Source organism: Solanum tuberosum, unplaced genomic scaffold, assembly GCF_000226075.1.
Source record: "Solanum tuberosum cultivar DM 1-3 516 R44 unplaced genomic scaffold, SolTub_3.0 scf00116, whole genome shotgun sequence".
Taxonomy (NCBI): Eukaryota; Viridiplantae; Streptophyta; class Magnoliopsida; order Solanales; family Solanaceae; genus Solanum; species Solanum tuberosum.
Window position 1 is genome coordinate 1625016 of NW_006239040.1, and position 11281 is coordinate 1636296.

Genomic DNA, 11281 nt, shown 5'->3' on the forward strand with positions numbered 1-11281 from the left:
TGTTTTTACAAAATCCATACATATTTTATAGTTATTTGAACTCGTGGTTTATGTCAACCTTGTCCAACTTTCCATCAACATCTCTCTTCTTCTGTTTTCCACAATACTTTTCAAAGAGAGAAACTATTATATGACCAAGTAAATTGACCAAGTAAGTGATTTTGGAATGACACCTTCAAAATGGTTGCTTGAGAGACTTGTTAGGAATATTGATGGAAACTCCGTCAGCATTCCACCAAAGTCTTTAAGCCAATTCCACAAAGACTACTGGTGGGAAAAAAGGACAAATATGACACAGTTCAAACATGAACAGATGGAAAATAACCAAAGTGTGGTTCATCAATTACTAGTGATCACGATAAATCGGGACTGATGAACAATTGAATCACAAAGTTAAAGAAAGAAAAAGTGTGTTTGTAATGACTGATTTGCGCCTTATTCTTTGTTATTTAATATACATCTTAAAAAAAGTGTTTTGCAAGTGTAATCTCACAAGTGTGGTCTAAGGACGTAGCTAGAGAGATTGTTTCTATAGACCCTCGACTCAAGATAAAGGTGTAGTGATCAAATTAACTCATAATTCTGTGTGTTTAAGTGGATCATCCATTCATTATGCTACTTAGTCCGGATCAAGAAAGAAACTGAAACAAACCTCCTAGCCGTTTTGTGAATTTTACATATTTTCCCTATTTGAAATCACCCTCGAAGTTGACAGCCAAATTTACTTTAGGACTTAAACTACACGGACATTTAAATACACCCTTAACAACTTTCAAGTGATTTTTATTCAACCCTCCCGTGACCAACCTTGAACTGGACTGGTCACAGGTATTACTTTTAGTTTACAGCAAATTACAGAATGTTCTGTTTTTACAAAATCCATACATATTTTATAGTTATTTGAACTCGTGGTTTATGTCAACCTTGTCCAACTTTCCATCAACATCTCTCTTCTTCTGTTTTCCACAATACTTTTCAAAGAGAGAAACTATTGCATGACCAAGTCAATTTAGAAAAAATAATAAAGACATGATGATGTTACTCTATTTCATCTTCCATACGACACTTTAATCAATCCAAACCAAGTTGTACGACTGCAATAATTTGGTGCAATTTTTCCATGAAATCTATTCAATATTCCGAGTGAGTGATTAGTTGTCTCTTCTGCGATTTTCAAACTTGTTAGGTACACAATAGTTTTCGCATTCCATCAATATTCCATTCCACCGAAGGAAAAAAGGGATACAGTATTGTAACTAGTGGACGATGACTTGTATGCCTTTAAGCCAATTTCCACAAAGACTAGAGGAAAAAAAAAAAGATTATGATGAATTGGTACTGATGAACAATTGAATCACAAGATGAGTACTACTCACTTCTAACAACTTGTTACTCATATTTTGTAGTGTTCCACAAGACTTGTTAGAGGACGGAGGAGACTTAACAAAATAATACTTCATATGTCCTCATTTTCTCTAGATGTTGTGTTCATTTCGAGGTCATTAACTATCTCTGCAGTGTGTGTTACGCAAGATGATGTGAAACTGGTCCCCCATTATGTGGAAAAAAATTCTGCAGAACTTCTAAGAAATTTCCAAGGAGAGAAACTATTGCTTGACTAAGTCAAGTGAGCAAAAAAAATGAAGAATAATTAAAGACATGATTTAAGTCCTTCATTTCCTCCGTGTGGAATTTTATTTTTGATAAAGTTGGTGAAGATCATTCCACCAGTAGATAAATTTTGTGAGAAATTTCCGATTAGTTGTCTCTTGTGCTGTTTTCATAGACCCTCGACTCAAGATAAAGGTGTAGTGATCAAATTAAGAAGATAAATAAAATGATGCACAAGCAAAGAAAACTGAGAGACTAATTGTATTGAAGGATCACAGTTTTCTGTTTTTCGCTTTTATAGATCTCATTGGCTAACCATCTTTAAGCATGAGGCTCCACATGACAGTTCAAACAAACAAATACACAACTGTAGCAAAATACGACTCTTCTTCGTCTTCAGACTCCAATGGATGAGGAACATGTGATGGATCCCTCGTCCCATACGAGTTATTTTCAAATGTGTTGAACTGTGAACCTTGAGGAATTTGTCCGACAAGAACATTCTGAGAGAGGTTTAAGACGGCTCAGGAATCTTCCTAGTGAGCCGATTCTATGAGAAATTTAAAACTTTATTTGTCCTAGTTCCATTAGAAAATCTCCTTTGAGATCGTAAATTGAGTAGCTAAAGTGAGCCAAGATCTTTTGTTGTTTTTGGAACGCCATCAAAATGGTTGCTTTTCATAACATTATAATTAATTAGTTTTACAACTCTTCATTTTGCTACTTTATTAGAGCAATAAGTGAACATTATAAGTAATACAACTACACTATATATGAGGGAAAATAAAAGGCAAATGAAGAAGAAGAATAAGAAAACAATAGACAAGTTGGGTATCAATTTCTTCAATAGATTTAGTAGGAAGGCATCTATTAATCTATAAATTGAATTCAATATTGGATTTTGAAAAATTTGAGTAACATAGCTAATGAGTGGATGTGTAAATCACTTCTGTCAACTTGGAAAAAAAAAACAGATTAACATAATCATTGATACTAAAATAGCACACATATAATTATATTTCTAACATATACAAACAACAAATAGAAAATTAAAAAAGACAAAAACAGAACAGTTCACTAATTAGTCCACAAAACCAAACAAAGACAATTTAGCCCTCTCAATCTTCCATTAAGTCCTTCATCTCTGAGCTCTCTTCTTTTGCCTTCCTCTTTTGTGAGGCATGAGTCCATCAAAAAATTCCACAAACCATTTTGGCTTACGATATTTAAACATGAGACTCCACATGAAAGTTCCAACAACTAGTCCAAAACTGTAGCCTATGATTACTGATTCCCAAGTAAATCCACTAAAAAAATATGACTCACCTTCTTCTTCGGACTCCAATTGTTGAGGAACATGCGATGAATCACTCGTTCCACATTTCTTTGTTAAAGGAAGACCACATAAATCAAGGTAGCCACCATATGAGTCATTTTCAAATGTGTTGAATGGTCGACCTTGAGGAATTGGTCCGACGAGATGATTTTGAGAGAGGTTTAAGAAGGCCAAAAAGTTCATTCTTGTCAATTCCTGTGGAATCTTTCCAGTGAGCCGATTCCAAGAGAGATCTAAAGCTTCAAGCATACTCAATTGTCCTAGTTTCATTGGAATATCACCTCTGAGATTGTTACGGGATAAATTGAGTAGCCAAAGTGAGCTGAGATCCTTTAGTGTTTTCGGAATCACACCTTCAAAATGATTGCTTGAGAGATCTATGGTTGTCATAATTGTGCTTATTCTTTGTAGCTCAATATCGTGCCCTTTGATTTCCAAACTCACTGAATCCTCATAGGATGTGACAAATGGCGAATTCGACAGAGATTCCATGTACATGATATTTCCTGTGTCTTCACCATCTAATTTGATCATTGCCTTGAAGTTTCCAAAAACTTTTGCAGGAAGTGAGCCACTGAAATCATTATGAGAAAGATCAAAAATTCGCAACTTGGGAAAGCAAAACTTAGTCAGACACGTACTTATAGGTCCATGGAACTTGTTCGACTTTAATATAAGGACCTACAGGTATTCAAGAGTTCCAAGCCAAGAAGGAAACTTGTCATTTATAGCATTGTTCCCCACATCAAGTACTTCTAGACCACTACACTTGAGCAACGACACAGGTACAGGTCCTTCAAATTGATTTACCATTTATGACAATGGTGCTCAACGAAGTGCTGTGTGCACATAATGGGGGAAGACTCCCTGTGAATTGTTCCTTCTTAAGTTCTAGCACCGTTAGACTAGCCATGCTTCCAAGCAATGTGAAACTGAGTCACTGAAGTTGTTGCGTGATAAATCAAGAAATTCAAGCGAGCTCATGTTACAAATGGATGAAGGTAGTGGACCCTGAAGGGAGTTAAATTTCAGATCAAGATACCCTAGATTATGGAAATGCAATTGTGGTAGGTGGCCTGTTAATGAATTATGAGAAAGGTTTAGGAACAGCAACGAGTCCCACCTCATGCCGCTAAACCAGTTAGGGATTTGACCACAAATCTTATTGTTAGAATTATCCAAGTACACAAGTGTCTTTAAATTTCTCAACTAGTGTGGAAAATCCTTCAGTTCACAAGATGATAAGAATAAAGATGATAGTCTAGGAAAGGTGATATTCATTCCCTCATCAATGGTGATGTTATTTGATGAAATATTAAGGGTAAAAAGGTTTGTGAGATTCACAAGTGATTGAGGAAAAGAACCACTGAGTTGATTATTGTTTAAATTCAGTTCTTCTAATGTTGGGTTTGTTTTGATCACTTCATCGGCTAGTTGGAGCGACACTGAAGATAGCAAAGGTAGGCTAAACAGGCCAAGATGGTATGGTACCATTCAGTGAGTTGTATGACAAATCCAGCTTGGTTCCTTGCTAGGCAGTGGGCCAGATAGGGAATTAGTCGACATGTCTAAGAATTCAAGATGTGTCAAGTTTAAAATTGAAGCGGGAAATGGACCGATGAAGTTGTTATGGTAAAGATATATGGAACGTAGCTCTTGGAGGTTAGAGATATTCAAGGAACTAAAGGTGCCAATTGAATGAGGCAGCTCACCAGAGATGCCTGTGGATGAAATATCCAACTCCATTAACAAAGTGTTGCTTTGGTGGATCTTTGGAAAAACTCCTTTGAGAAGATCATTATCACTCAATTTGAGCGTTTCCAAGCTGTTTGACGGAAGGAAAAAGCTCTCTATGAGAACACCTCGCAGATTAGTATAACTAAGATCCAGGTACCTTAAGGAGGAAGAAATATTCACAGGTATCGGAGATGAGATGTTGACATGAAAGAGAGAAAGTACCTCTAGATTACTGAAGTTTTGAAGCATTGTTTCAAATGTTCTCTCATCAAGTTCTAATCCATAACCATTAGAAAGATGAAGTGAAACCAAATTAGAAAGGTATGAGATTTCTGTTGGGATTTTCCCTTGAAACCAAGCATCAGAAAGGTTGAGATGCCTCAAATTCGTCAATCGGCCAATGTTATGTGGGATTGAAGATAATTGAAGTGGTTGTTATCAAGGTTTAGTGTGTGGAGATGATGAAGTTGGAAGAGGCTGCTGTTGAGATGAATAGTTCCACAAAGCTGACTACAACTAAGGTCCAACCCGATAACATTACCGTTTAACATGTCACAAGTGACTCCGTCCCAAGTGCAGCAATCTCTACTCTCATTCCAAGACTTTGTTTTTGGGAAAGAAGTATAACACGAGGAGTATTCGGATTTAACTTTAAAGGATTGCTTAAACTGAAGCAAAGCAGAAGCTTCAGTGGGAGAGCAAAGATAATGATCAAAGGAAGAACAATAACATAGACTTATAAGCAACACAAAACACAGAAATGAATAAAAGAAAAAGAAACTCACCATTTTCTTTGGTTCTTTGTTTTCAGCAAATAACAGGATGTGTTCTTCTTACAAATCAATTAGCATTATCCATATTCTACTATATTAGAAGAGTCAGTAGAAATAGGGTATCACACTATACCAAAAGAGACTTTTAGTGGCATTTAATTCTCCTTTTAGCGGCAATAATTATTGCCACAAAAACATTTACCGGCATTTAATTTATTGACATTGCATCCAATGTCGCTAAAGCCTTTAGCGGCATTTATTTAGAGTGCCGGTAAAGACCTCTATTATTGCCGCTAAAAGTAAATATTTTTAGCAGCAATTACTATTGCCAGTAAAGTTGTCTTTAAAAATGTGATATCAAACATATCCTGTAGCTTCTGTTATTGCCAGCAAAGAAGCAATAGACGACATATTTAACCACTTTTTTATAGCATAAAAAAATTCATAAGAGAAATACATTCTTTTTTTGGTAACTAAATTTTTTATTAATCACCCAAGAGAAAACATTACAAAACTGTTGCCTAGTAATAACTCTGGCAAGCTTGTGACAAGAAATTCAAAGAAAACACAGTTAACAATTTGCTAAGGGAACATATTAACAGATGTCTTTTAGCACTAATCCTCCAATACCTGGACAAGCTCTCATGTGGCAGATATATACCACTTCTTTGATAGATAAGTCCTTCCACCTTTTAGGCTGCTTCTCAAGAATCCTTTGGTTTCTCTCAAAATTCAGCAAAGAACATTATGATCTACTCTAGATGTGTCGAGTGATTGATTATCCATTGGATGAATAGCTCTCAATTCACTGCCATGAAAAATCCAACTTCATTGATCACCACGACACATAACAAGCTTATCACCACGAGAACCAAGGCAATCACTCCACCGATTATGTATAAGCATTATATTTCAATAAGTTAGCACAAATCAAACATCCAGAAACTTATTCGAGACAGTTAAAAGGTAAACTTAATGATCAAATCTATAAAATCAAAGTCAGTTTTTTTTAACCTCTGAGGACTTAAAATCTTTGACTTATAAGTTAAATAAACACTACACAATCAAGCAAATTAGAGAGCTTATGCAAATGAGCCATGAATGAAAATCATGATTTCAAGCAAATTAGAGAGCTTATGCAAATGAGCTATGAATGAAAATCACGATTTTAAATTAAGTAGCAAGACTTGGCTCCCCTTAATATTAGACCCTTATTAAGGAACAAAATGTGAGATTACCACCCTTATTGTAATTTCAGTCATGATTCTCTATAAGTTTTACTCATTTTATTGACCTCTAGATCACATCCTTAATTGTGTTATAGACACCCTTTGAAGAGAGTAGCCAAAGCTTTGAGGCTAAGCTTCCAATCTTATTCATAAACACTCCCTCACCACTTCCAAACATTTTCTGTTTTCTGTCCTTTTTTGCAACTAGCCACTTAGAAAGGAAAAGACCACAAAGATCAGCAAAGGCATTTAGCTCCATCCAACGAAAATGACTACTGGCTTCCTTTCGTGTTTCATAATTTTGTTATGTGTTCTAGCCTTACCAAGTTTGGCATCTGAAAATTCTCATGAATCAAGAAACAGAGCCACACACATCTTAAGACATGTATATAGAGTGCTAAAAAAAAAAAAGGGAAGGTGAAGGTGCAGGAAGAGGAGGTAAATTCCATTTGGATACATATATCAATGAATTTGAGTTAAAAACTAAGCATTTGATAGCTCATGTCGGAAAGGGATAGAAAGAAAGGGAACCATATGGGAGTTCAAACAACTTTGATCATATGTGTCCTTGTAAAAGTTCAGTGTTGTCCCTTAAGCATCCATTAATACAAACTACTAGGCTAAGTAAGATAAAATGTGAGATTTCAACTATTATATAACTACTAGGCTATGTAAGATAAAATCCCCATGAACAAAGAAAATAGAGAAGCATGTGTTTTACTCATTTAGCAACAAAGAAGATGGAGAATGGAGTAGGTAGAAGCTGATAAGTAAAAGCTAAATGATGGAGAGACGTATGAATTGAGAAAATTATTTCCTGGAATGAGGCTCCGTTTTAAGTACTATTTTTTGATTTCATCTAATGAAGTTTGAAATATATTTTACACTTGAGGAGTATAATTGTTTACTGAGATTCAATTCTCTGTTTAATTGGATTCCTATTCAATGTTCGTCTAGGAAATTTGCATTTCTAGCCTGATTGCAACATCAATCAATCAAGATCGGTAAATTTGTAATTTCAATTTTGTCCATAGTAGATTAATAAATTCAAATATTTTCTTGCATGCATCTCTGTAATTTTGATCTAAACATGTAAAAGGTACTTCAGATCATATGTTGGGCCTGTGCACAGCACGGGTATTAAGCATCTAGTGTATATATGCTACTTTCTAAGTTGCAAGTGTGTCCCACGTAATTTTTTTATAGATCGTAAGAACAATCAAAATTCTAGCCTCAGAGTTGTCTCAATAAGTTTGAGGGCCTAAAGCCAAATTTCACTGCGAGACCTTTTTTTTTAGTTGTCATACATAAATTGAATACCTATAACATACTGATTAATGTGATCCTACAAGTAAAGTTTCAAGAAGGTAGGATGTACACAGAGTCATAGACCATTCTGAAGTAAGAATACAAACAACGGAAATTTTCAATGAAAAAATATATAATATAAAGTTAGAATAATAAAATCTTACTCTAAACCACGTAATATTGTCACTCAATTATGCACTATTCTCTCAGATCACTCAACTTTGAGTTTTAACTCAAAAGTCACTTAACTATGAATTTTTTTCTCAGAAAGTCACTCAACTATGACTTCTTTTCTTAGAAAGTCACTCAAGTTTGAATTTTAACTCAAAAGTATCTCAATTATGAGTGTTTTACTTACAAAGTCACTCAACGTATAAGTATTTTACTTACAAAGTAATTTGACCTATTTAATGATTTTTTTAATTTAAATTTGCTGTATAAAATTTTATTAAAAGCAATATTTTAAAAAATAAAAGAATATTCATTTAAATCATTTAATTGAATGACCATTGACCTATTTTATTTTACTGCTAATTCTCCTAAATTATTGTCGGATTCTTTCTCCTCTGCTTAAGGAATTCTGATGCATGAAATTATTTCAGTATTATTTTTGAATTCCAATTAAAAAAATCAAAAGAGGAAGAAGAGGCAACAACTGAGGAAAGGGGGGGAGGGGCGAAGAGGAAATTAATTAGTAGAGCTTGTATTAGTAGTGCTTGCATTAGTTATGCAAACATTATTTCTTATACACTGTGTGATTTGATGTATTAGAAATAACAAATTTTGCATAATTTATATTTTAAAATATATGTTTACAAAAATACGCTTCACACTTTATTTATTTATACACTTCCTTTGCAACAAAGTTCTTTGCTAAAACATTAAAAAATATTTCTTTGCTAAAACATCATTAACTCTCCTTCTTCTTCTTTTTTTCAAAAATAATATTAAATAGTTGTACTATTTAGTCAAAATATTTTTGTGAAAAGTTGGCAAAGAATTCTTTTTATCAAATTTATCAACACAATAATAAATTTTTTAATTAAATTATGTTGAAATTAGATTTTTTTTTTATTTTTAAAAAAGATACTTAATTTAAGAGACCATAAAGTCTATTAATACACCAAAAAAATAAAAGACATTGAAAAACATATAAAAATAAAAAGGGATGAAAGAAAATGAAAAGAAGAGAAAATGTTAGAAAATGTTTTAAAAAGGCTTTGAGGGTAGTTTTGTAATTTTTTAAGGGACAAGGCATAAGTACCCTCTAGACTATGACCGAAATGTCAGAGACACACCAAAACTTAACTAAGGTCCTATTACCCCCCTAAACTAATTTAAAATGAAATAAATACACCACAAACGCTGACATGACATAGAGAGTGTGCACACTCTCTTGAAGGCAAGTGATGATTGCACAAATTGGACATATGTCATTTTTTATTGGTAACTTTATAATTAGTTAGTACATATATTTTTTTATAATAAAACTTATATATATTTAATTATTTTTATTTATTTCTTTGTAAAATATTTATTTTAATTTCTTTTCACTTTTAAACTTTTTTATTTAATTTATTATCTTTTCACTTTTAATTATTTTAAAAAAATTATGTGTATTTTTTTAATTAAAAAATTTAAAAGTGTCCTTTAATTCTAACATTTTAATTTTTTTTATGTTTTATTTGATTTTCTTCACTTATTTTGATATCTGTTCAAAATTAACTTATTTTAAATACAAGACATTTGGAATTAAATCAAAATGAAAGACAAAGAATATAAAATCAATAGAAAAATAAAAAAGAAAAACAATGAATTTAGGTTAAAAAAAGTTTCGATACAACTTAAAAAAATGTGTATTACTCGACATGTCTAAGTATTCAAGATGTGTCAAACTTAAAATTGAAGAGGGAAATGGACCGATGAAGCTGTTATGGTAAAGATTTAAGGAACGTAGCTTTTGGAGGTTAGAGAAAACATTAGGAATTTCACCTGAAAAGGAGTTGTCAGAAAGATCCAAACTGGTGAGGTGCTTCAATTTAGAGATTGTGGAAGGAATATGGCCAGTGAAACGATTACTCGAAAACCACAACTCCGTAATTTGTGTTAGGTTGCCTATGGAATCAGGAATTGAACCAGAGAATTGACATCCATAGAGGCTCAAGATATTCAAGGAGCTGAAGGTGCCAATTGAATCAGGCAGCTCACCAGAGATTCCTGTGTATGAAATATCCAACTCCATTAACAGAGTGTTGCTCTGGTGGATCTTTGGAAAAACTCCTTTGAGAAGATCATTGTTACCCAATTTGAGAGTTTCCAAGTTTGGCAGAAGGAAAAAGCTCTCTGTGAGAACACCTCGCAGATTAGTATAACTAAGATCCAGGTACCTTAAGGAGGAAGAAATATTGACAGGTATCGGAGATGAGATGTTGACATAAAAGAGAGAAAGTACCTCCAGATTTGTGAAGTTGTGAAGCATTGTTTCAAATGTTCTCTCATCAAGTTGTAATCCAAAACCATTAGAAAGATCAAGTGAAACCAAATTGGAAAGGTATGATATTTCTGTTGGGATTTTCCTATCAAAGGAAGCATTAGAAAGGTTGAGATGCCTCAAATTCCTCAATTGGCCAATGTTATGTGGGATCGAAGAAGGATAAAACCAATTGTAAGCAAGGTTTAGTGTTTGGAGATGATGAAGTTGGAAGAGACTGCTGTTGGGATGAAAATTTCCAACAAGCTGACTACAACTAAGGTCTAACCTGATAACATGACCGTTTAATAAGTCACAAGTGACTCCATCCCAACTGCAGCAATCCCTACTCTCATTCCAAGACTCTGTTTTTGGGAAAGATGCTCCATCACACAGAAAACTAAAGTACTCTTCGGAAATTTGAAAGGATTGCTTAAACTGAAGCAAAGCAGAGGCTTCAGTGGGAAAGCAAAGATGATGCTCAAAGGAAGAAGAAAAGCATTCACTTATTAGCAAAACAAACACAGAAATGAATAAAAGAAAAACAGACTCATGGCCATTTTTTGTTTGTTTGTTTTCACCAAATAACAGGATGGATGTTCTTCTTACAAATCAATCAGTCTTATCCACACATATATATACTAGTTTCTAAGTGTCCTATGTAAATTGAATACCTATAACATACTGATTAATGTAATCCTACGAGTAAAGTTTCAAGAAGGTAGGATATACACACACCTTTATGAAGTAAGAATACAAACAACAAAAATTTCAATGAAAATATAATATAAAGTTAGAATAATCAAATCTTACTCAA

General features: G+C 33.5%; 2 protein-coding genes across 2 annotated transcripts; both read right to left on the bottom strand.

Annotated features, from left to right (window-relative positions):
- Nucleotides 1-2565: 2565 nt before the first annotated feature.
- LOC102589233 (LRR receptor-like serine/threonine-protein kinase ERL1) lies at nt 2566-3740 on the bottom strand. The gene has a single exon (XM_006350097.2). It carries the CDS (start codon nt 3479-3481, stop codon nt 2750-2752), a length of 732 nt encoding a protein of 243 aa, XP_006350159.1. The 5' UTR covers nt 3482-3740; the 3' UTR covers nt 2566-2749.
- Nucleotides 3741-4441: 701 nt separating this feature from the next.
- On the bottom strand, nt 4442-11024 carry LOC107061090 (receptor-like protein 12). Its single transcript, XM_015309832.1, has 4 exons — nt 11015-11024; nt 9987-10919; nt 5226-5369; nt 4442-5031 (listed from the first exon to the last, which is right to left on the bottom strand). Exons 1-4 carry the CDS (start codon nt 11022-11024, stop codon nt 4442-4444), a joined length of 1677 nt encoding a protein of 558 aa, XP_015165318.1.
- Between the last annotated feature and the right edge of the window lie 257 nt (nt 11025-11281).